The sequence below is a fragment of the Lepidochelys kempii genome, chromosome 1, assembly GCF_965140285.1.
Source record: "Lepidochelys kempii isolate rLepKem1 chromosome 1, rLepKem1.hap1, whole genome shotgun sequence".
NCBI lineage: Eukaryota > Metazoa > Chordata > Testudines > Cheloniidae > Lepidochelys > Lepidochelys kempii.
In genome coordinates, this window is record NC_136380.1 from 188,182,408 (window position 1) to 188,209,903 (window position 27,496).

Here is a 27,496-nt window from a genome sequence, read left to right on the forward strand (position 1 = left end):
CAGTATAAGCATGGCAGGAGCCTGCACTCTTGCAACTATTAGCAAAAACAGCCATTAGTCAAACTGGTCGTTCTGCTACACTAAGTCTTCCGCCCCTAACCAACGTTCCTCTTCCAGGAACTGCGATGTAAGTATCTGCTCCCACGCTGTAATTCTGTCCTCATCTCTGCAACCTGCCTGTGCCTTTCCACTTGCCTCTCCACTTTAAGTGAATTCTTCTCTCTTTGGTATTGCACCTATTTGTTGTCCCTGTCCAGAATGTCGACAATAAATTCATCATGGGAATGCTTCCTCTAGGACTGGTGTATGATGGTATGGAAACCCAGGCTTCCAGTGGAGTGAGCAAAAGCTACCAAGGTACAACAGCCAGTAGAAGTACAAGTTCCTGCAAGCAGATATAAAACAGAACATTATTGTCACAGTGATTCACAAATAGTTCTGTGCATGAGCAAAAAAAAAAAAAATCCTTGTGGAATCCCAAGGACAAAAAAAAAAAAAAAAAAAAAAGATACTTTGTAAAACTGAATTTCAGTATATTGTGAGAGGAATGCTTCAGATCCCAGAAGCTCCATGGACACAACCAGCTTAAATCGCAGTGAAAAGAGTGCACGGAGAATAGTAAATTAAAAATCACAATGGTGTTTAGAAATTGTAGACTGCTTTGCAGCAGGCGGGTGGCCGCAACATATTACATAAGCTTCTTTCTATGATGTTGAAGGACATAATGATTCTTGAGGCTCAGGCTGGTAAAGAGATATTTTATTCCAAGATTCCAGTGGTAAGCCAGCCATATATACCACCGAAGTATTAAAACTTATCATGACTGAACAGCACGTCTATCAGTGGAGTGGGCTGGTGACCTACCAAGATGGCCCTGGAAAATATGGCTCTCTGTGAAATATGACTACCTATCTGGAACTCCTGCTATGGGAAAAGTTTGTAGCCATCAGCACCCGCGATTGGAACAAAATTCATGGGGGAAATCAATAGGATGCCGCATTAGCATCCACATGGATCACTGGCTCCCTACAGCTTCCAAATACAGCATTTTAAGACTGCTGCAAACGCACACATTAATATGGACATACTGAAGAACTCCATGGTATATCCCCCCCTTATTAGCTTGTAATAACTTTTGCATTGCTTATAAATGGAAATTCCTCCCATTCCTATGTTAAACAACAACAACAAACATGGAGCCAAAAGCTTACCAGGCTGAGTTCTGTCTCTTCCGGTTTTCCTGCCAGTTCTGCAGCAGACTGCTTCTTGGGGGGCATCAAAAAACTCCTCTGAGGAAGGACTCAGGATATGTTGCAGCTGCTCCAGTGGCAAAGCCTCCTCCGGGACCAGTTCCAGCACCAGTGTCACTTCATCAGCCTGATCCAGCACCTAGTGACTCCCCTCCAGTCCTATACTGGATTCGGGGTCAGAAGGTCACCATCCCAGCTGATCAGGGCATTGTGAAGTACTGCTGGCTCTATGCTCAGCACAATATCCAGCACCTTGACAAACCCCTTGTAAGCAAGGCAGGATGACAGAGGTGATGTTCTCATCCCTGGCTTCCAGGTAGTCGGTCTTGAGCCACTTAATCCAATCCCTGCACTGGTGACCAGGCCAGGGAATCCCCAATGTTGCCAGCTTCATGGTATTCATTCATGGTATTCTTCCTAAAAATCAAACCTTTTGCTCGCCTTACTCCAGAGATTCACCAAAATCTGGCTGTGTTCCTGCAATCAGGAAGCGGCATGCTTGGCAAAGGACTTCTTCTGGTCAATGGCCATTGCAAATGCAGAAGGTTCACTGAGTTTGCAGTTCAGTGGTCAGAATAAAATAGTAGGGATAGATGTGCTAAGCTGTTGTATTTGAACAAGGGGGGGGGTTGCTTCCATTCCCTAGGAGTTGAATGGCTTATCTTGGGATAGAGAGGACAAAGAACACCGACCCATGGGATTGTGGGATAGCCTTGGTGGACTCTCAGGACCCTAGTCTGGGAGTCCTGGATCCAAGCTGCATTGACATTGCAAAATGATGCAGTTTGGGCCCAAGTCCCAGCAGGACCTGGACTCAAACCTACCCACATTGCAGGGTCCTGGGGTCCAGGTCCCAGTGAGACAGAACTGTGTATAGACAAAAGGGGGTTTGGGCTCAAGCTGGAGTCTGAGCCCAGGCTTTCACTGCAGTGTAGACATACCTTAGAAGTCTCATGGTCTAGTGATTGAAAAACAAGGCTGGTGCCTGGAAGTCACAAATCCTATATACACCTTTATAGTTGCCACTAACAAATGCAAAGCTTTTGCCTAGTGAAGAATGGGACATAAGCCATCAATTTCAGAAGAATTTAAACTATTACTTAAAAAAAAGTTTCTAGTTTTTGTGACTGCAAAGATAACTTTCCAAATGTGAACTGATGCAGTGTTGTCTATCTTAATCTGCACACAGATAACTTCACTGCCTGTTGTACGATTGGTAGCTTTCCAAAGTACTCCCAGTGTGATATTACCAAGATTCTGATCAGTTTCACAACTGATACTCAGAATCCCACAGTGCATGAGAGGGACCGGCTACAGCACTCTGGTAAGAATCTACCACCATTCCACTTCCCAGCAATAGTGAGTAGGGTTGTTCTTCCCACTAGGACATTTCCTGAAACTTCACTGGGGACAACCCCTCTGATTGAGTTTCTGGCTAGGATATTTCTGGTAAATTTTTCAAGCCCAACTCTATATTATTTTACATATTAAATATTTTTTTCAAACCAGATTTCATAGAAAGTATTGTACAAAGCCCTGTACCTACTCAGATACCAGTAAAAAGTTACAGCATTTTATCTGGTTTGCTCTCATTTAAGTAATAGGATAGTGAATGCTATGGAATGGCTAAAAGTTGAACATTTCAATCAACAGCAAAAAAAAAAAAAAAGAAAAAGGTGAGGTAATAGTACTTTACCAGATATGCCATGGTTTATCTTTGATGTTCTCTAAAGACAGTAACTGAGAGACTTTCACAGATGATACTGCATCCCTGAGGTCCATCTTGTTAGCAAAGAACAAGATAGGTATTCTACGGTGTTTGATATCTAAGCATAAACAAAAAGCAAGGAATACCAGAATATTTGGTAATGCTTGTCGTCATTTGCAAGTAATGAAACATGAACAACAAAAGAGGATATACTGCTTACCTGTCATTGTGGTTCTTTGAAGGTTGTATCCTACCAAGACACACACTGTTGGGTCACGTGGCCTCAGCCACATGCTTTAGGAGTGCTCACAAATTTTCTGGTAAGTTTTAGAATCCCTCCCCAACTCAAATACATTTATGGCTGTAGGCTGAGGTTGTTGGCGAAGAAGAGGAATGTGGAGGCTTCAAACCATAGCTTCCAATCACCACATCTTCACTATTTAGTGAAGGACAGGGTGTATAAATAGCCACAAAATTGATTAAATTAAGAGTTCATACCCCTGCAACCATATCTGAATTAGGATACGTTGAGCTATCCTCAGGTATCTGCAGGATGCCCATTACTTTCTCTAAAGCCTACAAAAATGGAAAAAACATGTACACCTCTACCCTGATATAACGCTGTCCTGGGAGCCAAAAAAATCTTACTGCGTTATAGGTGAAACCGCATTATACCAAACTTAGTTTGATCCACTGGAGCGTGCAGCCCCGCCCCTCGGAGCACTGCTTTACTGCGTTCTATCCGAATTTGTGTTATATCGGGTTGCGTTATATCAGGGTAGAGGTGTATTTGGTAATCCCTCACATCCTTCCTGTGCTTGAAGAAAGGCCTCTTTTCCAATAGTTCTTCTCAGCTAGCAGCAGGAACCACAAGACTGGAGCAAGGAGCTCAGCGCATTGGCAATTGACTTAATTCTTGGCATACTTACATACACCCAAGAAGAATATGGAGAAATGTCTTTATGCCACAGATGCAGATGAAGCAGTGAGAACACACTCAGCATCTAAATGCTTAAGCCTGTCTGGCTAATATAGAATATTAAAGCATCACTGGAAGAAAACAAAGTCCACCAGTGCTCTAGCCTGTAACAAAAAATTGAGTAATAGCAAGTCTAGTCTATTCCTGTGTTGCTATCAAGGAAAAGGGTGGTGCATTAGGGGAGAAGATAAAGACGACGGCATTTGAATAGATCATCCAAATCTTGATAGGAAGATGCTACTTTTTCCCCCCTAACCATCAGAATTTGTAGTGAGCACTTCGGGCATAGCTTCTCCCTAAACTCCAAGGAACGGGAAGTAAGCACGACTAAGATATTTGAGTTTTTCAAAGAAATGTATGCTTTAAAGGATTACTAACTCATTTCTCATTACATTAATTGCTTACACTGGAACCCACAGACCAGTCTCCTTTGCTGACAAGTAAGTTTCATCATTCTGAAGTGGCTTGTGGTGTTTTGTTTGTTTTGGTTATTTTATTTTATTTTTTAAAAACAACTCTTCAGCCTTTCTTCATAATGACTGGAAACTACATTCCATCCCCCCACAACTCCCACATTCAGAGATCAGGATGGCTCATCGAAAAGTAAACAGTAACTAAAACTGTCTGCCAGCTTTGGAGTTAATTTGCTAGAGGCTGTCTGAGGAAAAAAGTAAAAGCCTCAGAACATGCAACTTATGCGTAATTAAAGTAACTTTTAGGTTTCACAGTTAAACAGCCAAGAAATGAAAAAGCTAGAGTTCCTACAGCAACATAAAGCTAATTTAATCGTATTGCCCATGTGTCGCATTCTATGGATACATTAAATATAGGAATAGGGATATCAGATGCATGCAAAGTGGCCAAATTAATGTTATTGTAGGAATCCTAACATTTTTATTTCCATCATTTATTTCAACTGTGCAAAGCTAATGTTATATTAACAGTTTACCACTCATAATTTCCTGGGTTATTATGGGGTTTGGTATTATTAATTATTATTATTATTATTATTATTTAGAGAATGAGGCTAAAGCCCATTTAAGATGCCAACATCATACACTGATAAGCGTACACTTCAGTAAGAGTATTCACTTCTATCTAGAAGCATACCTGTGTGTTAACAATATTTTCTACTGCACGTACACAGTAGCCAGTTGTTAGTCTTTCATATCATTCATATCCATCTTTTTTCCCAAAATTTGGTTATGGATGTTCTTATGGGAATTATTTTATATACCTCATTTCAAACATCAGCCATTTTTAAATTGTGTGAAGAGGTTGGTTTTTTTTAAATGGAAAAAGTATTTTTCTAACCTGCACAGAACAGAAATGTCTGAAAGTATTTTCCTCATACTTTCATCTTTTGCAAGAGAACATGCAAAGAAAACATCTGCCCAAGAAGTGGTTTTTCAGAAAGTTATGAACTTGTGAAACACTGGGGCTGAAACTGTTTTGCAACTTTTGCTTCCATTCTATAGTATCAGCTTTTTTTATATATTGCTACAAAGTTATACAGCTACAACATACCTATAAAAACACAGAAGAAATTCTCCTCTGCCGCCTTCAAATATCTGAACATTGTAGCTACTGGTTAATGCCTGCTTCTCTGTTATAGTCGGAGGCCATGGTATCTTCCCTCTCTCCCCGATGCCTTGGATTTTATATAAGAGGTTTCTGAATTTTCTGAAAAAACTCGAAGATATCTTATCCCTGGTCTACACTAGGGGGGAAGTCAATGCAAGGTCCGCAACTTCAGCTATGAGAATACCGTAGCTAAAGTCAACGTACCTAGATCGACTTCCTGCAGCATCTTCACGGTGGTGAGTTGACTGCTGCCGCTCCCCTGTCAACTCTGCTTGTGCCTCTCACGGCGCTAGACTAGACGTGATAAATCGACCCTCGATATATCGATTGCTACCTGCTGATCCGGCGGGTAGTGTAGACCTACCCTTAGAAGCATGTTCTGGAGGTCAAGTAACCCAAGAGTGGATATCTATGCAAGATAACAAACCTTTAGAGAGCATCAAGTATCTTAACTGCTGTACAATAAAGTCATAATAAAAATATAACTGACAACAGTGATTATTAAAACCCCCACTATTTGTAGTATGTGTTGTCCAATTATAGTAATTTATTTTTCTTTAAAAATGTTTTCATTTTCACAACACAGCCTGCTACTGTAATCTCAGGGTGCACACCAATATGCATCTCTTAAAAATAAAGAGATCACAATGAAATTTACTTTACCATCCTCTCCTCTCCAACCACTCCAGACAAAAGAGAAAGACAGGAACTTATACCTTACCCTAAGATATGTAACCCTCTTCTAGCAAACCTTCAGGGGAATATTGATTTTGAATTCTAGACACCTTTTAGGGGATCACCAGACACCAGTCTCCATTTAAATCTAGGGACATATTCTCAAGTGCACCAATTGATCTCAACTGCTGCAGTGGCACATGGGAAGAAGTGGTTTTGTTCCAAGTAACAGCCACAGTAAATATTACTAGCCTAATCTAGATATTTACTGAATCAATCTTAAACTACTTTAATCAAACATAGTCAAACCTAGAGGATAAGGTGATAAGTAATGGCCAATACTGATGTGTCAAGAGCAAATCATGCCAAACCACCCTAATTTTCTTCTTTGACAGGATAACCAGCATAATGATGAGGAGGGAGCAGTATATATCTGGACCCCAATAAAGCTTTTGACACAGTGCCACAGGACAGTCTCATAAACAAACTAGATGAAGTTATAATAACGTGGATGCACAACTGGTTGAAAGAGCATACTCGGTAGTATAAACAGTTTCCTGGCAAATTGAAAGGACACATCAAATGGGATTCCACAAGGATCTGTCTTGGGTCTGGACCTATTCAGTATTTTCATTAACTATTTGGAGGACGGAATGGAGAATACACTTAAAATCTATAGACAGCAAACTGGGAGGGGTTGCAAGGAGTCAGGAGGACAGGATAAAAATTAAATGATCTTAATAAATTGGAAAATTGGTCTAAAAATCAACAAGATTAAATTCAATAAAGTGCAAAGTACTTCACTTAGGAAAGAAAAATCAAATGCCAGTTATTCCCTATTTTGTATTTGAGCAAGGCAGCAGTACTACAGAAAACATTGTGGATTATAGTGGTCTGAAGTTGAATATGAGTTAGTGCAATGCTGTTGTGAAAAAAGCAAATGCTATTTTGAGGTCTCAGCTGGAGTACAGTGTCCAGTTTTGGGCACCACGCTTTAAGAAAGATGTAAACACACTGGACAGACTCCAGAGGAGAGCTACAGAAATAGTAAGAGATTTAGAAAACATGACCTATGAGGAAAAGTTGAAAGAACTGGTCATGTTTAGTCTAGAGAAGAGAAGGTTGAGGGGGAACATGATAACAGTCTCCAAATATGCAAAAGCTTGTTATAAAGAGGCTGGTGATCAATTGTTTTCCATATCCACGGAGGGTACAGCAAGAAGTAATCACTTAGTTTACAGCAAGAGAGTTTTAAGTTAGATATTAGTAAAAACTTTCTAACTACGAGATTAGTTAAGCACTGGGACAGATTTCCTAGGAAGTTTGTAGAATCCCCATACTCAGAGGTTTTCAACAACCTATTAGAGAAACACTACTGTTAAGGATGGTCTCGGTATACTTAATTCAGCCACAGCATGGGGAAAATGGATTAGATAACCTCTTGAGCTCCTTTCCAGCCCTACATTTCTGTGATTTCTATAATTACTGCTAGAATGATTGCTGCTACTCTTGCATACACCTTTGCATTATCAACCAATTCAGTAGTCCCATGAATATTCACAACAGCAAAAAAACAATTTCTATTACATTTGTTTTATGATGCTATGAGACAGAAATTCAAGATATCCCTTTCCTGGGCCAATGAGAAAATGGTGCCCTGGAGAAGGTCACGAGCTTGATCCCTGGAAACAAGGTTACATTCATTTGTACAGTGAACTTGCTCTTTCTGCAGTCTTCACTATTATGGGTCACACTCTTCTCCTTGACATTCTTCTCTCTTGGCTGTTGTGGTACTGTCCTCCAACTACTCCCTCTAACTGTTCTTTCTGTGTCTCCTTTTTGTAACAGAGTCTGTCCTTGGGTCCTTTTCTCTTCACCAATCAGCTCTCACAGATCCAACTACAATTTTGATGCTAATCAACTCATTAATCTTGTTGACCAAGCTGTACATATTTTGTTTTTACACCAGCCCCCAGAATCATTCTTATCTTCATTAGCTTCCACAATAACTTGGTTTCAGACCAAGAGGTACTGTGTAAACAACTTTTCCTTCTGTTGTCAGAATCCTACCCTACAATTTTTCAGTGTAATAGATCCAGCAATCAACACCCCACTGAACTGCTAGAATATGCCAGACTGGGAACTAAAATTAGGCTATATAGTGGTTTTACTTTGAATTTCCTGCATAGGGTTTGTTCTCTTGATTAGTCAGAACATCCGCATTACATGAGTATATTGGTTTAATTCCAATACCCCTGGGAACACATGGAAACCCCCACAAAACCTATTTCAAAATGTAACCTTAGAAATAATCATGAATCTCCCTCCCCATTTAGACAGTTGAAATTGTGGCATCATTAGCTATCACTACTCCTGGCTGCAAAGTCATAAAAGAAGTTTCTAGTGTTTTTACCTCTTCAGAGGCCAATACTGAGGTCTGATACAATATTAACCAAACAGCAAAAAGTTACATTGAAGTAATTCATGGTCTTAAATGGAAATTTTTTCAGACATTGCATATGAAAACAAACATGTTGTCTATGAACTCCAAGCTTTTAAATGCCATGATTTACAGTCCCTCAAAGCAACTATTAACTTCTGTTCCACCTTGATCAAAAAAGGCCCAATCCGGCTCCTACTGAGGTCAGTAGGAATCTTATCAGGTCCTAAGTTTTGGTATTCACCTCAACAGAAGTAAATATTGGCTTATTATACAAATTCCATTTTACTTTTATTCTAGCTCCTATCAATGGCTAAAATGGAGGGAAATTTACTTAAAATGCAGAATGTCTATAATAACAAGAGTTTCTATGTTTGAAACAATACAACATAATATGGAGATGGTAGGAAAATACAGTCTTCTCACCTGGATGAGTCAGGAGGGTGTCAAGTTCTTCTTTGGCCACAACCATTCTTAATTTATCACTGCTATCAATGACAAAAATAATGGCCTGGCCTTCTCTGCATAATATAGAAAAGTAAAGAGGCAAATTGTAAGCTCGCTCAGAAACTTTGACCAACAAAAACCTTTCAAAAATATTTTCTTTACTCCTCTCCCATGCAGAGCTGTCTAGCTATTTCTACAATCTCAGGGAAGATTTTTGCTAGAAACCTTTGAGTCGAGGCCAGTTTGTGAAATCTGGCCTTTTGGTTAACAATGTAACTTTTCTGCTATAAAAATTATCAATTTCACAGCCCATAAGGTTTGTTGTACACAGATCTTTCAGGAAAGCTCAATTTCTCTGCTGAAAAACATGAACACCCAACGTAGCAATACTGGATGCTGACACAGCTGGGGCCAGCAAGCCAGAGTGAAAAGGGCTAAACCTTGTCAAAACTGTTTTGAAAAATTACATTCAAGTCATAGTTTTTTAGTTTCTTGTCTAAAGAACCTTGTTAAGAGTCCACTCAGACAAGTGGTTGGCTCATCTACAACCAGTTTAACAACTGTGTACATGCAGAGTCGTTAAGCTGTGTCAAAGGTCTACACAGATGAATCAGTATGGAAGAGATACCAACGTCTAAACCAGTAGTTCTCAACCTTTTCTTCCTGCAGACCACTTGAAAATTGCTGAGGGTCTCAACAGATCACTTGATCTTTCCAGATGTTGTTTGTACCGTTAGCTAACTATTGTAATGCTCTTTGGATAAAAGCTCTATATTAAAAAAAACTTAATAAACTTTTTTTGTTTTACAAATAAAAACACACAACTCATTTTAGTATCAGTAGTTTTACCTTTCTAATTCGATGGACATGCCCTCTCCCCCCCCCCGCCGTAGCAGCCATCGAGCTGGGGAGAAGGGGGGTCTCTCCCCTGCCACAGCTGCCACAGACCTGAGGCTGGGAAGGAGGGGGGGGGGGTCTCTCACTGGCAGCCGCAACCCTGGAGCTGGGAAAGTCGCCTCTCTGGCTGCCACAGCCCTGCACATCCCAAATTCCCCCCACCCCCTCTTCTCACCCCACTTCCCCCTCCACATACCCCCCCCCCAGGCCACCACCTCACACGTGCATCTTCTCCAGGGTCTAGGCACTTAATTAGTGGAGCCATGCCTGTGCACCTCCACTAATTAGGTGGATGGCCCTTCATTCTCTTGTGTGTGGCTGCCCAGGCGCTCACCTTAGAGGGAACTACCGGGGGACCACCTGAACGGAGCTTGTGGACCATTGGTGGTCCACGGACCACAGTTTGAGAACCTCTGGTCTAAACCACTAGTATCTTGAAGAATGCAGAAACACTTTCAGTATGCATAGCCAATTCAACTAGTGACTTTGTAGACTTAATATTGAGAGTTATTTTTGCTTTCTAACAAAGGGAAAACTGAAAATGTTTATAAGAGTATATCAATGGATTTTCTGAACTGTATACAAGAAACCCCATACATAATTTTGCATTTTATTTAAATTTTTGTAATCTTTTTCTCTGCATCCTAATCTTCCTTGAAGGTCAGCTACCAGTATGTTTTTCCCTCTCATCTCCACAATACAACCCAATCCTGCAATTCTTGATCGCCTACCACTGCAATCAAAGTTAAGATTGCATGACTAGGCCCACATTTATTGGTGTGTATTGCATAAAAATCTAAATAAACTGTAAGCAAATGCTTAATATTTGTTGTGAATGTTCCAGCATATCTAAAACTACTCAAATAAAGTGTTAACAGCAGGTTTGTATAACAGTACTATAGTGAAGTTACAATTATAGCATATATTTACTTACAAAGAAACAAGATTCTCCTAGGTCTCACAGACACATACAAAAAAAACCAAACCAACCAGTAACAGGGACAATACTCAAGAGTCAAGATACCACATGCATCATTAAATCAGATTTCGAGTTGTTAATGTACCCTTGAAGAGAGAGGTGTAAGCCAGATATGAAAAAAGTGCAAGTGTCAAGTACTTGGAAGTACCTACTTATGTGCACAGGTTCTAGATCAGACCTATAGATTAATTTAGCCATTTTTCTGTACTTGCAGTCTTGCTTATCTTTATTAGTTTATTATATTGCTTTTCTGTATGCTACTTTTAACTGGAATTAAATCCCATATAGATAAAAACTGCAGTGGATAGGGAGGATACTGATATTAGGGGGCACTGTAGTGTCAGTGTTACTGCTAAGAAACTATACTCAAACTGTGGACATGATACAAATGAAAACTAACCAGTTGTGCGCACACTGATTTTCTGCCACATAGGAGGATCACCTCAATGCCAGTTTTTAATATAGTGATGTCCTATCACACACTTTGACTGGAATTTTCAAAGCAGCTTCTGGGAATTTGGCATCCAAATTCCATCCAAATCCTGCACCTAACACCCTTAGGCTGCTTTGAAAACCCCAGCCCTAATGCAAATTTACAAAATACCTATCTACCTGACAATTTCTCAAACTGCAAATTAATTTTTGTAGGAAAAGCCCTCTATATTAATCTCCAATTTTAAAAAAAAGGAGGAAGAGGAAAAATAAAGAATATTACAGCAAAGTTTATCACATAATAAACACATCAAAATTCAAGCATTCAAAATGGAGAATTCAGGTTACTTTTGTCCTGCTCACTACTGGCCTTCATATTCACATGAATGATGATAACAACTGAGACTAGTTTAGAAGATAGAAATCACTAAAAGAGAGTTTTAAATTTTAGTATTAGCAAGAAATAAAATGGAACAATCTAAAGAATAGGGCATATGCCAAAACAACAGCACAATTTTATTAAGCACATTTATTTGATTTTTGCCACAACATATAGGATAAAAGGCATAACATTTGTTAGTACCCTGATAATTACATAGATGCCTCGTTCTTTGAAACTTTGCATTACGATTGTCTATAAAAACAGCAGTAAATCAGCATCTTTTATGTTCATCCATGCCCCATAAAGTGGATATGAATGTCAGGAAAACGATAAGATATCCAACCTCTAACCTCTGATTCCCCAACTTTTTCTTTTTTTTTTTTATATAAAGTGTTCAAATCTCTCCTTTTCTACACTGCCCTCAGTGAACTAACAACCAATCCCCATACATATGCTTGTTACCAACTGTTCATACATCTCCTTATTTTTTATCTCCACATGCTCCCCATCCCATGTTTTATTGTTCTAAGTGAGATGTGTTTTGAATTAATTTATACTAACAATCCAGTATAAACCAGCAGGAAGTATTATGGTTTAACCAGAAACACACAGCTAGACCTAACACAAAGTTGATGTCTCAGTACAAGAATACTTAATGAGACTACCATTATAAAGCACTGGATAACTCCAAGCCAATTAGTTTAGAAGTGGGATGTTGCTTAAACCTTTGTTTAAGAACAATATTCTTAGTAACAGTAGTAGCATAAGAACCACACTCTTTCATGACTCATCTAAGCTGCTTATAAAGCCATCATTATAGATTTTAGGACTAATAATAATCAAAGAGGCTGGTAAAACCACACTTTCTAATTTTCGTATATTATAAAACCATATGGGACTATTGTGATCATCTAGTTCAACCTCCTGTAAAACAAAGGCTATAGGCCTTCCGTGAATTAATTCCTGTTTGAACTAGAGCATACCTTCTAGCGAAATATCAAATCTTGATTTAAATTTTTCTGGTTATGTAGAATCCACCACAACGATTGTTGTGCCAATGGTTAAATACCCTCACTTAAAAATGTGCATCTTATTCCCAGTCCAGATTTGTCTATCATCATCAACTCCCAGCTCTTTAACATGTTATATCTGTCTAGATTTAAAAAAAAATCTATTTAGCTACTATTAGCAGCAACGTTTTAAAATAAAAAAAAATTACTCACTTGTAGTAATGTTCCCACAGGTTTCTGTATCTGCCTTGACCTGACATGTCAAACACTGTGAAAGACAAACTGAAAAGGAAGAAAGAGTGAGGTACAGATCCCATAGAACAAAAAAAATATATTTTCTTCATTTTAACACTTTTAAATGGACAATCAACTTAAAACATAGTAAATTAAAAAAAAATCAAAATAAAAACTTCTGATATGACACCAAACCCCAAAGCCTTCCTGCCAGTTTTTGTGGTTGTACAATCAATTTCCCATTAAAAAAAGGTTTTCTCTTCCCTCTTCTGCTGTGTGAAAGACCCCCCCCCCCCCCAAAACAGGGAAACTGACTACACACAGTAATGTCAAATACAAAAAGTAAATAACCTGAAAAAATGGGGAGCGAAGTGTGTTTTCTGTATATCAATAGTAGGTAAATAAAATTCAGATGGAAATGTGATTTTTAAATTTCATGGCATGCCTTTAATATGCACAGATGGCTTTCATTGGCTTCAGTGGGAAGAACTAACCTTCAAGACAGAATTCTTACAAGGTAATATTTCAATTTGCTCAAAACTTGAGTACTATTGGGTTTCCCCAAGCAGTTAAGTGATCTACTGTAGCTTCAACATTTAACCCAAACACTAAGCACAATCGTAAGTCCACTTATGAAAGAGTTACAAAACAACATTTTGATCAACTTCTGGAATCAAATAAGTAACATCCATATAAATGAAACTAAGTACAATGTGGGCAAAGCTGACCTACTGACATTATTTGTATTTGTATTAAGTTCAGTATTAGGAATTGTCTACAGAGGGAAACTGACCAGGTTCCTTAGGGCCCTGGAAGGAGCCAGGTCTCTAACTTCTCTGACCCCTCTTTCCTCCCACTCTGCAGCAGGACACAGTAGCAGTAGCAGGGACCAGCTCCAGCAGGCCCCACACATGGCCAGCACCACAGGAAGCAGCAGGAGAGGGACCTCTGGTCACTTTTTACTTTTTGAAAATTTGGAAATAGAAATGAAGGTTTTCTAAAAGGGGAAAGTGCAGCTCTGAATGCTCTCCCAGCCCCTCAGCACAGGAACCACCCCCATGAACAAGGCTCTCCTCTTACAAAGAAGGATCCCTGAGCCCCAGCCCTGCTTCTTCACCTTCACCACTACCTGCTGGGCAGCAGGCCACTATATAACTTACTCAGACATGATACTGTATGATTAAATGCGAAGTACCATCTCCCTCCCAAAGCAAGTAAAAGCAACAGGGGGTGTCACAACACTGACAATATATTTCGAGAAAATGGATATCTGATCACATTGACGTTTTCTCTTGTGGGGCTCAAGCCTACCTAGTAATGATAGTGGCAATAATATTTGCATTGTTGTTATGCCACCACATTTCCAGCACACCCACCAGTACTCCAGGAACACATTGCTCCAGCTCCACCCATTCCAAGGACTCAAGCAGGTTGCTGCACCAAAAAGATATACAACAGATCTGCCTTTCCTCTAGCATCTAGCAAACAAGACAACTGTTCCTTAACTTGGACCATCCCATGACATAATCCACTTCACTTGTCACTGTTCAAATTTGGAGGAACAGCCCAGGAAAACAGAAGAGCAGACATAAGAAGCTAGATTCCAGACAACTATCACCCATACGCTGCACAGGATCATTATCTAGGAACAGGTCAAAAGCAAACAGCACAAGCCACACAAACTAAAACTGACCTCAGTCCCTGGAAAAATCATGGAGCAGGTCCTCAAGGAATCAATTCTGAAGCGCTTAGAGGAGAGGAAAGTGATCAGGAACAATTAGCATGGATTCATGCTGACTAATCTAATTGCCTTCTATGACAAGATACCTGGCTCTGTGGATGAGGGGAAAGCAGTAGACGTGTTGTTCCTTGACTTTAGCAAAGCTTTTGACACGGTCTTCCACAGTATTCTTGCCAGCAAGTTAAAGAAGTATGGGCTGGATGAATGGACTATAAGGTGAATAGAAAGCTGGCTAGATTGTCGGGCTCAACGGGTAGTGATCAATGGCTCTATGTCTAGTTGGCAGCTGGTATCAAGTGGAGTGCCCCAAGGGTCGGTCCTCGGGCCAGTTTTGTTCAATATCTTCATTAATGATCTGGAGGATGGTGTGGATTCCACCCTCAGCAAGTTTGCAGACAACACTAAACTGGGACGAGAGGTAGATATGCTGGAGAGTAGGGATAGGATATAGAGGGCCCTAGACAAATCAGAGGATTGGGCCAAAAGAAATCTGATGAGGTTCAACAAGGACAAGTGCAGAGTCCTGCACATAAGACAGAAGAATCCCATGCACCACTACAGACTAGGGACCGAATGGCTGGCAGCAGTTCTGCAGAAAAGGACCTAGGGATTACAGTGGACGAGAAGCTGGATATGAGTCAGTGTGCCGTTGTTGCCAAGAAGGCCAATGGCATTTTGGGATGTATAAGTAGGGGCACTGCCAGCAGATCGAGGGACGTGATCGTTCCCCTCCATTTGACATTGGTGAGGCCTCATCTGGAGTATTGTGTCCAGTTTTGGGCTCCACACTACATGAAGGATGTGGAAAAATTGGAAAACGTCCAGCGGAGGGCAACAAAAATGATTAGGGGACTGGAACACATGAGTTATGAGGAGAGGCTGAGGGAAGTGGGATTGTTTAGCCTGCAGAAGAGAAGAATGAGGGGGGATTTGATAGCTGCTTTCAACTACCTGAAAGGGGGTTCCAAAGAGGATGGATCTAGACTGTTCTCAGTGGTAGCTGATGACAGAATGAGGAGTAATGGTCTCAAGTTGCAGTGGGGGAGGTTTAGGTTGGATATTAGGAAAAACTTTTTCACTAGGAGGGTGGTAAAACACTGGAATGCGTTACCTAGGGAGGTGGTGGAATCTCCTTCCTTAGAAGTTTTTAAGGTCACGCTTGACAAAGCCCTGGCTGGGATGATTTAGTTGGGGATTGGTCCTGCTTTGAGCACAGGGTTGGACTAGATGACCTCGTGAGGTCCCTTCCAACCCTGACATTCTATGATTCTGTGATGCCGATTATTGCAAGATCTGCCATAGCAAAGAACAAACAAACGCACGCAAAACACGTGACCATGTCAGCGATGAAGCACCTGAAAAAAGCTGCATCACTGAGACCTATCTGGATGACACCAGGAGCCCTGTGCTCGTCCACCCCATTCCTCCAGGATAATCAGTATGTCACAGAACAAGACAAGAAGGCAGGCAGCACTGTATTAATCTTCTCTGCAAACCTCAAATGCAGAGGTCCCTCAAAAGAAAGACAACTTTATTCAAATTCAGAGACGTGATGCTAGAAACCAGAGCCAAAACTAACAGATTATATGCTAGTTTACAGGCCACTACAGATTCAAGGATTCATCAAGGAGCTCAGATACCTTGTTGAAACACCCCCAGACTACTCATCATTTGACATCAACAAAATCAACAAGGTTACAAGGCAGAAGCCCCAAAACTCATCACCTCATTTGCCTTCCTAGGAGTTTCATAGGTCATCTCAGGTCTAATCCAAGCAGCTGGTTTACTCTGGACCTGAGCTGGGGCCTGTATGTCAAGACGGAAGTCATCACAACCCAGCCACTGTACTGGACGGGCCATGGCCTCTTTAAAGCAGTGGTCACGGACCTTCCAGCTCGCAGGCAACATGATAGACCAGTAGTCCTGATTTGACCAAAGACTCTCATACTCCAATAAATTCTAAGGCCTGCTAAAGGACAGCAGCACTCCATCCACTCTCCCCATCCCCACCCCCCCGCAGCTTCCCTTTGCTTCCTGGCCATTTTCTGCAGGGAAGCACAGGAATTCTGCGGGGGGGGGGGGGGGGGGCGCAATTTCTGCAGGCACACAGAATCCCCCCCAGGAGTACTAGATGTAAATCTTATCTGGTAGGTGGTGCCCAGGAATACAGCCCATATGTAAGATGCCAGTATATAGTCAATATTTATAAATTCAGATACAAAAATGATACATGAATATAAACATAATCAGCAAATCATAACTTTTTCATTGACATCTTGCATGATATGCTTTGTACAAAATTTGTTGCAATTGTCTAACAGTGGCAATATTAATGGTGACATTTCAATCATAGAGCATCACACACACCACTGTCACCAAGATAGCCCAGTGATTGGACAGCTAATGGATGAACAGTTGGCTCAAGCTTAATAAACCTGAGAAAAACAGAAGTGATGCTGGTAGGCAGAAGAAAACATTTTGAGGAATTTGCAGCCACAATGCAGTCTTCTTTGCTCGAAGGTGCTTATGGAGAATTCATTAATTTGGTCTGTGGTTTGGAAGAACTCTTGGATTCCTTGCTGATGCTAAGCTCTCACATAACAGCATTTGTGATGAATGTTTTCTATCAACTTCAGTTGATTAGGAGACTTCAGCGTATCCTGGTGAATGATTACTTGGCCTCTGTTATTCATGCCTCTGTTATTCATGCCATACTACAACAATGTGATAGTGATACATTAGGGCATGAAGCCTTCAGCACTTAGGAAACTTTGATTAGTAAGTGCATTTCTCAGCAACACAGATCTCTATGAATACATAAAAGCTGTCCTCTGCTCTCTACACTTGACTGTGGTCAACAACTAAGCTCCTCTGGCACAAGGGAACTTTCTACAATAAGAGTAAATAAAGCTTGTCTGTGTGGCAGACAACTTTCTCAGGGGCCAGTCTGAAACTGGAATGAAATCCTTCATAAACTAAGGACCATCACAAACCTCAGCACCTTTCACTCTAAGTACTAAGTGCATTTCTTTGTGTTTATACATAACAATAAACACCACCACCACCACATATATTCAAGCAAAAAACCCAAAACAAAACAATAACCCTAAAGCCCTACCAAAACAAGACACTCCGCTGCACACGCTTCTCCACCTGGGAGAGGATGAGAGAACAAACACTACATGACTGATGTGCGGTCACATTGCTTAATGCACTGCTGGAAGGAACTCAGGTACTAAGGTTCTTAAACCGTGCTCATCACCAATCTATATAATAAGATTCCAGGAATTGTCAGTGTGTGTCATTCTGAAGCCTAACAGGTCTGTTGAATCAGTGTAAAGTGAGGGAAACAGCTACAAGCATGGTTGAGAGCTTTTTTTGTTCAGAATATCATGAGGCTGAATCATCACTGGATCTCAGTCTGTAACAGTTCAGTATTTAATTTCTCAGCCATTTTGACTTTTACATATACGGAGTGTCTAGCTACAGTAAGGCATGCATATATTACTCCTGGGGAAATTCTGCACCAAATAATTATGTGCACAATATTTTAAAATTCTGTATATTTATATTGTGTTGTTTTGACAAATAAACCATGCCAATTTCATTTATTTTGGTAATTTATTTCTGTCACCAAGTAGGTAACGATACAGACCAAAGATTTTTTTTTTAATTTTTTTTTTGGGACAGATTCCTTACTAGGCATATTAATACAAAACTCCCTCCCCCCCCGGAAAATATATTCTGCCCAAGAAGTGCTGCAGTTCCACCTTGTTCCCACCAGAGGCAGCTATGGTGCCAGAACAGCCAGCTGCATTCATGTGGCTGGTTGTTCTGGCACCACAGCGGCCTCTTGTGGGCAAAAGGTGGAATTGCAGTACTTCTTGGGCAGAAATGTATTTTCTGCAGGAAAAAATAAAATGTATGTGGGACACATGAATTTTGCACATCAGCAGATGCGCAAAATTTTCCCAGAAGTAATCTATGTTATACCAAGTGTTCTAGACCACTGTGATAGAATTAACTCAACCAATCACCACTCTTTACAGCTAATTTGCATGCAACAATTTCATTTGTTGTATGAGGGAGCCTGCAGTGATGGTCCAAATGCCACAACCATGCACCCAACTATCACCTATACAAATCAAGACATCTCCCAGCACAACTCCCAGACACAAAAACACGATCAGCATACACAATAACCTCAAATACACATTCCCTCCCCCGCAACACACATTCCTTATTCGCCACCTGCACAAATCTACATAACTGTTCCAGCACAATACACATATTCTCATATTTAGCACAAAACCATGAAACTCGAGTGGCAAAGCTGCAAGTTGCTCACTAGTATAAAACAGAATAAACTATTCTGTAATATCTACTCAAGAATAGCTCCCTATATGGAGACTTATTCCAAAATAAGGGTGCTTTTTTCGGATTTGGATTAATCCACTTTGGAAGTGGATTAGGCTAAACTGGAAAAAAAAATAAAAAAGCACTCTTATTCCAGAATACCAGTCGCCACACAGGGAGCAATTCTGGAGTAGCTATTGTGCTTTAAATTCCACACCTTACCTTATTTAAAAATAATGTCCCTGTGTAGACAAACCCTTTGCATACTGGAAAATGGCTCTGACAGTAACCTCAGATAAATCTTTCATGAGCTGAAGAAAGCATTTTAAACATTCTTGTTGTGTATGAAAATGTGATTGCCACTCTGCCTCCCCTGCTAACCAACTCAAAAAGCAGATAAAGGACAGCAATACAGAGGGATATATACTGTCCTCTCCTAGCAGTGGTCAAAGCACTGTGATGCTGTGATTTGTAGGTGATATAAGGTGACCCAAAGCAATTAAAAATATTACTCCCATCAATCCCAGTCATCCAAGTTCAAGCAAGAAACGCATGAATTTCTTGCAGGTCTCCCAACCAATAGGCCACATTACTTTCAAGACTGCCTGCACACCTTTTTCAAAATACTGTCAAGTTATATTTAGGGGTTTTTCATTATTCTCCCATATTTTTTCTATTTTTTTTAGACACACAAGTGGGGTGTTTTGAGGCAATTGCCTGTCTACCATCCTTCTTGAAACTGATGATGTCCCCCCTCTTTTCCTGACTTTAAACAATGCAACTTTCATATTTTCAAGGCTACAGCCACCATTTTTCAGTTAATGAAAGAAGACTGAAATCCATTCAAAGTATCTCAGTGATACTTCTTAACCTAGTACAGACTAATATTCAGTGATTTGAGACATGCCTAAAGACTACACACACTGAATTGGTAGAGTGCCAGCCCTACTGATTCTATAAGTGAGGCCAGGAATCAAAGCCAAGTCTCTCATGTGATACCGCAAAACATTATTGGCCTCTTCACACATTAGAGAACTGCACCAGAACATACAACATATTGTGATACAGCAACACGAGTGACTCAAATGACACTTCATTACATCACCACACATCATCACATTTGATTACATCACGCTGAAAGAGAGAGAGACTAATTTGGGGAGGGGGAAAGGGACAGCTCAGTGGTTTGAACATTGGCCTGCTAAACCCAGGGTTGTGAGTTCAATCCTTGAGGGGGCCATTTAGGGATCTGGGGGAAAAATTGGGGATTGGTCCTGCTTTGAGCAGGGGGTTGGACTAGATGACCTCCTGAGGTCAACTCTGATATTCTATGATTCTATGTGTACACAAAAGTGGTGTTACCTGGATGTCTTGAATTTTTCTATACTGAATCCTATTGTTGGAACTATGTCTTGAGTTTGAGCCTTAAAGAGAGAAAATTCATGTTTTACAACAAACTCATGTTAAGTTAGAAACAGCAACTGAAATGTAACTTCATTTCTAAATTACTTATATTTCCCAAAATTTTGGTGCAATATATAATATTCAGGAAACATTTGAGTAACACAGAATGGATGGACATGGCAGGTATTTAACATACTTTCCCAGGATTTCCTCCATCTCAAGATCCAAGTTTTGGATTTTCTAGCAAAAAAATTGAGACCTTGTATTACTTATGACCAAGACTCAGGAGTGAGGACGTTTCAGCCTTAATACTGAATTCCTTTGCTTTTGCAACAAACTAAGTTATAGTTTATGTACAGATTATGTACTGACCAGAGCTAAGTAACATACTATCACAGAAAGTGATAGCTTTCTGGGTTGAAGAGTTACCAATGAGGTCAGAGTACAAAGAATCCAAGTATTTCTACCCTCTGGAGGTCATAATTTCAACCCAAAGAGAAGTATATTATACCTCAACACCTTTAAATAGAAAGAGAGAACATATTGCCCCAATATTCTTTATCACAAGCTATTTACGTTGGGAAGCAGTAGCTTGAAATTTTAGGTTCTTATGTTGCACTAGTTCTTAGTCAACTACCAGAGCACTTCAAAGAAATTACCACATTTACCAAAGAAGGGAAGGTTGGGACAAAATAGAGCACCACGGCTCAACAAAAAGCCTGGTTACCAGTGCAACTTTTCTGGAAAGTTGGTGCAATACGACAGAATCTTTCAGAAAAAATAAGGGTTGCAAAGAGTCCAGCTATTTGAGACAATAAGAGGCTCTAAAACTTTATTTATAAAAGATGTTTACAAAGCAACTGGCTTTCCCCCACATACACACTAAAACTGGCTTAGTTTATTGATCTTTAAAACTATTTTATATTATATATAAATTAAATTAAATATATTAAATTAAAAAAATACATATATATATAAAAATAAAAAAGTTATTTTCACCACCACAAGAAGTAGTTTGGCCAACAGTTTCCATCAAGAGGTCACAACTATGCACTGAACATAGAAGGTACAACTTTCCTTCAAGGGTATCTTACACTAGAAATTACAGATGACTTATTTGAATTTCATAACTAAACAGTGGAGAACAAAATTGTAGCTGGCAGGTAAAAAAGGGAGGTCTTTTAAATGCCTCTCTCTCAAGCTCTCTCAGCAAGGTGACTGCTCAGCCTGAAATATATTCATTGGCTTTGTACTCTGATGATTAGCTGACAGTTCAGAGCAATTTGTCAGGTGAACGAATTCATTTATCAGAATTAGTAGTTTTCAGGGACACTGATCTAATTAAGTTTGTTACATTTTAACAAATTAATAAAATAGTGTTATCGCATATTTTCACTTTACAATACATTCACAAATAACGACCATAATATGACTGATGAAGTAAACAGAAGGAGACAGTTTCTACTTGCTTTGCTCATATAATTAGCTTATCTATTTTAGGGTTTTCTATTGTGCCCATCATTGCCATATCTTAGCACTAACTTCAAGACTTGACCCATCCTCTGGACACTGCACTGTTTTGAGGCATATTATAAAAACAAATGTTATAATACAATCCCAAGGTCATCACTTTTGAGAACAAAGCCAGAAAAATAATAATGTGCTGGTTGTGGCAGCTTGCATCTACGCACGGCTAAAAAGTAATTTTATAGATATCTAGTTTACATTTATAGATCCAATTACATTTTATCAGAAGCAAAATTACTGGAGCAAGAAACATTAGACTCTCAGTACCTTTATAAATTGTAACTTGATATGACACGTTTTTGCTAAAAAGTCTCCTCCTTTAAGATATCAGTCTTCATTTAAATACATAATAGGATGTTAACAAATAAACAATTATGTTTTGTGACAGTTAAGGTTACATCAGGCTACACTTAACCCATCGGAATCCTTGAATGCATGGAAATAAAAAGGTAGGGAAGAGTTTCCAGTTTTCAATGGTACAGTCACTCCATAAGTCATTCAGTTCATCACCAAACCATATCAAAGAGCAGTATGTACCCTTCATCACAATCAGTTACACAAGACATTGATGGTGAACTCATACTCTCTTTTTATCAATGGATTAGTACATCTGATGGTCACAGTCCATTAATTTAGAAAGTACCAATGCTGAATTCACCATAAAAAAGTTTTGCATTCCCATTCTTAATTTCCTAGTTATGCAGCATCATCTTTAATCAATAATAGTCTAAGACAAAGATAATGATGTTTACAGACAAGTGCTAGTTGCAGTAAAACTGTACTTGTCCCAAACCATTAAAGTTTCAAACGATAATATTTATTTCTTCAAAATAAAAACAGTTTCCACAGCCCACTTTTAATCTCGTCCATCATAAACCCTTCTTTATCCTGTGATCTGAGAAGACAGTAGGCATATTAGTAGGTAGTGGTGGTTGTTTTTTAACCACTATTTTAAAAAAATATGTATATACACATATACATAAAGCGAGGTATGCAAATGGACTGAAGCTTTATTTCGGGGGGGGGGGGGGGCATTTTTATACATTATATTTTCTAAGCTTATAAACAGACCTCCACTTTTTTTCCTCTATATCAACTTTGCAGTAACATTTGGTAATAAAGAGTTAGCAGTGAACTAAGGTTACTTACATTTGAAGGTTTAAGTTTATTAATGATAGTTGTTTTGCCACTATTGTCCAACCCAAGGCACAAAACATGAACCTCCTTCTTCTTCAGACCAAGCCATCCTGCTAGCTTATCAAACAATCCCATGATTCTGATTCAATGCACAGAGACCACCTGTGATTCAGAAGAAAGGAAAAGGAAATCTCTATTTAAAATGGTTACGGTACCAGAGGTCTAGCACAGTAGGTAGGCATGTGGGTCAGAAGTCCTCAGGCTTTTAAAAGGACAATATGAATAAGACCCTATACAAGCAGTGTCACGGCAGGTTTGGTTAATACTGAAAGTAAACAGAGTGTAAGCTGATTACTGGGAAGAAGCCTGACACAAAAGTAGATTGTGCTTATATAGACAGTGTTATAAGTAGCCAATGTCCTTGTCAGTATTGCTAGCCAATGAATCATTAGTCAAAGTGTTCTAGTGATACAAATGCCAACAAGACTAACACTTCATTATCTTTTACTAAACTTCACCAATGACATTTATATAATATTTTAAACTATCAGAAGTCCAGCCAGTCATCACAATTTACATCATAAAATCTTCATGGTGTAATTTTGCAAAACAACATTTGCCTTTTCACACACCTACTGTAAGGTTATTGAAACCAAAACTGTAAATAAAGTATGATTAATTGAAACCATAACTGAAATGAGTTATCAATGTTGGTATTAAGAACTGTACATTAGGAAATAGTTAACTGTAAACAGAAACTGATTATGACGGATTAGTCAGAGATGTAGCCAGACAATATAAACACACTGCTACTTGTCAGAGGGAAGACAAATTGTTACTTAGGCCCAGAAACTGTCTTTGTTCAGCAGTAGGGGGACTAAAAGGCGCTTGTGTTGTGAATTCTCTTACAGCATCTGCTTGGACATACTGTATATAGAAAACTAAGAACTGGCAGTCCTTGAAAGCTACAATCAGGGAATAATTTCAACATGTGATAATTGACACTGAATGTCTGTGGCACTCTAATAAAACATACATAATGCCAAAAGAATTTTCAGGAGGAAAAAAAATTTCACCTTGTATAGAGAACAGAACTATACACAACTCAGTTCCAGACACTGTCGGTGAATTCAGATTACCAAGAAACTTTCTGGAGGCTGGGAGAAAGAGGAAAGGAAAGCTGATAAAGACTATTCAGTCCCATTAGCTCAAAAATACCTTACAATATGAAAACCAAGATCGAACATTTAAATATTAAATTATTCTAAACACATTTAAAAGAAAATTACAGTTATTTTACCCACCACATTAGCTTAAAGTACGCATGGCAAGAAGTGGATGTAGTAGAAAGTCTACTTAGAACAGATTTATAATTTCTATGATGTACTGTGTCTGAAACACTCTGCTTCGGGAATTCTACTACTATATTGTGTAGCTATATGTTCAACAGCATGTGCCTTAATTAAGTTGCTACTGAAGTAGTTTAACTTATTTGCTATTGGTAGTATTTCTTTTACAAATAGGAGTTTGTCAATGAACTGCCATAACTGTTTAATTTTCATTTTTCTTCTAGCTCTTTTTGATTCTGTTTGATAAAATAAAAGCTTTTTACATTTCTGGATACAACCATAAAGCTTGTACTTTGTCAAAATGAACCTGACCAGAATCATGTTCTCCAAAACATGCCGTTTTGTTGTCTGCACAAGAGATTTGTCTGTATTCTGAAAGAGTAGCCAAAGAGGAAAGATACTTTCTGTTGAAAATTCTATAGTAAAGTACAATGACAAAGCTGACTTGGTCACTTGTGATAGTTTGATGATAAAAAAGAGTCACTCCGATGGTGATAGAATGAGCAAAGAACACAAATACTATAAAGGTACACACTGATGTTCTAGAAAACTGAAAACTTAACTTTACTAAAACCTACAATAGTGACTTTAATGTAACACAGAAGTTATACTGTATGTTTATGTATTTTTAAGAGCGTGACACATCAAATTTTCAACACCAACATTAACTCATCCTCATTACACACATCAGGCATATTTAATGGTGAAGTATATAAACATGAATATTAATCAAAGAACATATTGAACAAGAAAATACAGGTACAGAATATACTACATATATGCAATGCTGCTGAATTAACATTGCTGTTGGGACCTTCACTTTTTTTTTTAGTGATTTCATCTGGGCTGCTCTATTGTGGCAACAACTATTTTATTATAAATATTATTGTTTAACAGAATAATCATGCTATTGCTTAATATTAGGTATAAACTTCTAAAATGAGATTAGGATTATTTAAATGCCAACAGTGGGGACTGGGTGCCAGCCTTTACAGCAGCAGACAGGTTTCTGCAAGGCTGGGTTAACAAAGGTTTTAATTTCACCAAAGGAGAAAGAAAAAATGTTACTGTTTTAAGAAGGTCAATCAATTGCAAGATATGTAGGACACAGAAAAAATGCTGTTAGTGCCCAAAATCTAGGAAGCTAGTATTTTTTGGGAGGAAAAATAATACGGACAAAACATTAAGCCAGTTTGTTTGAAAGACAGCGTTGTGTGTGTGTGTGTTTCAATAAAGCACTTACAGGCTAATTCATGGAAAGAGTCCTAGCAGTATACCTCAATAGCTGGGGGAACTTGATGGTACTGGCAGCGAAAGGCTACAGCCCCAGGCACAAAGGAGAAAGACACTATCAATGTCTTAGAAGCAGATCCCATATCCTTGCTTAAGCCCACTGGTCCACGTAGGCAGGAAACATGCAGAGTGATGACACAAAGGAGAGAGGGGCTTCAGAAGACTCAGAAGTCTTAGATGCCAGGTGAGCATATTCTCAAGCAATCTCTGAACTGCTTAAAACTTTATTTGCTATCCCGCTAAAGCAAACAAGTGGACATGAAGTACACAATCCTCAATGACAGGTTTCAGAGTAACAGCCGTGTTAGTCTGTATTTGCAAAAAGAAAAGGAGTACTTGTGGCACCTTAGAGACTAACCAATTAGTTAGCCGTAGCTAACTGTAGCTCACGAAAGCTTATGCTCAAATAAATTGGTTAGTCTCTAAGGTGCCACAAGTACTCCTTTTCTTTTTAATCCTCAATGAGATCTTTATACCCACCCAGTTTCAAACCGAGGCCATTTTTTCTAGCAGCATTCCATAAATAACACTTTATAATTTTATCAAAGAACATAAAACACAGAAAAATGTGCTCCCAGACACCTGCCCTTCACCCTCCGACCTGCCCTCCCCTTAGCTAAAGAGAAAAAGGGAAGAGAAATGAGAGCAGTTAACTTAATCTTCAGGAAGAAACTAAGCAGGAAAATTTTCAGACAGTCGTGTGAAAACAAGGAATTTTACTGGCAGTCGCTCGGAGAGGGCAACGCACCCGCCCCGCACCCTGCGCAGGGACCGGGGCAGAGGCCAGCGCCGCTCAGCGCACCAGGGCAGGACCCCTCTGTTCGCGCTTTGCCGCGCGGGCGGGGGGGGGGGGGGAGAAACCGGCCCCCGCAACAAGCGGCGCGGGACCGGCTCCGGCCGGGGCGGGCAAAGAGCTGACCGGGGGGAGGAACGGGGCCACCCCCCGCCCAGGCCGCGCCCAGCAGCCTCCTGCCCCGCCCCGCCCCTAGGCCGGGAGCTCGGTTCTGTCTCACCCCTACCGCGCTTCGCCCTGCACCGAGGCCTCGCCACCCGCTCGCGGGAGGGGTGGGGGGGGCTGCTGGAGCCCACCGGAGCCCCACCCAACCAGCAACCGCCGCCTGCGCCGTTGCCTAGGAGACCACGCCGCCAGCGCGCGCGACCCTGACGCGACCCCGCCCTTCCTCCCACAAGCCCCTTTACTCCACCCTCTTCCAATCCCCACACGTGTAGCCCCGCCCCCTCCTCCTGCTCGCCCGGCATAAGCTCCGCCCCCTTCTCCGATCCGCCATCCGGCAACTCCGCCCCGTCCGGCGTTAGCTCCGCCCCCTCCGCCAATTCCCCCTCCTCCCCCCGGCCGCTGCGGCGAGGCGCTGGGGGCCTGTAGGTCGCGAGCCGCGCCGCGCAAGATGCATCCCGGCGACCCCGGCCCTGCCGCAGCAGCTCCCAGCCCGGGGGCTGCTGCTGGTGTCAGGTTCATCGTCCGCCTTAAGCAGGAGAGACAGGCCTGGGGAAAGGAGGGCAGTGGCTCCCCCCTCCCAAAGCTTGGTTTGCCCCCTGTGCTCCATTACGTCTTCCACACCGTGCCCGACTGTGGACACGGGCATCGGGAAAGCCAGCTTCCACCACGCCATCGCCTGATTTTTTCAGAAATGGTGCCGCTGGCGACAGCCCT

The 27,496-nt window shown here is 40.3% G+C and overlaps 1 protein-coding gene across 8 annotated transcripts in view; it reads right to left on the minus strand.

Annotated features, from left to right (window-relative positions):
* ARL6 (ARF like GTPase 6) overlaps positions 1-26,985 on the minus strand; it is a 36,937-nt gene extending 9,952 nt beyond the window's left edge. The window contains exons 1-8 of one of the 8 annotated variants that reach the window (XM_073305129.2): positions 26,844-26,985; positions 25,809-25,924; positions 24,259-24,339; positions 23,195-23,344; positions 20,477-20,538; positions 12,997-13,065; positions 9,063-9,157; positions 2,947-3,076 (exon numbers count right to left, since the gene is read on the minus strand). In XM_073305129.2, coding sequence (XP_073161230.1) covers positions 2,947-3,076; positions 9,063-9,157; positions 12,997-13,065; positions 20,477-20,538; positions 23,195-23,317 — 479 coding nt within the window. In that variant the 5' untranslated portion in view covers positions 23,318-23,344; positions 24,259-24,339; positions 25,809-25,924; positions 26,844-26,985. Of the gene's footprint in view, positions 1-2,946; positions 3,077-9,062; positions 9,158-12,996; positions 13,066-20,476; positions 20,539-23,194; positions 23,345-24,258; positions 24,340-25,774; positions 26,134-26,837 lie in introns of those variants that run through there. The other 7 variants (XM_073305108.2, XM_073305137.2, XM_073305117.2 and 4 more) reach the window with 7 other exon arrangements.
* Between the last annotated feature and the right edge of the window lie 511 nt (positions 26,986-27,496).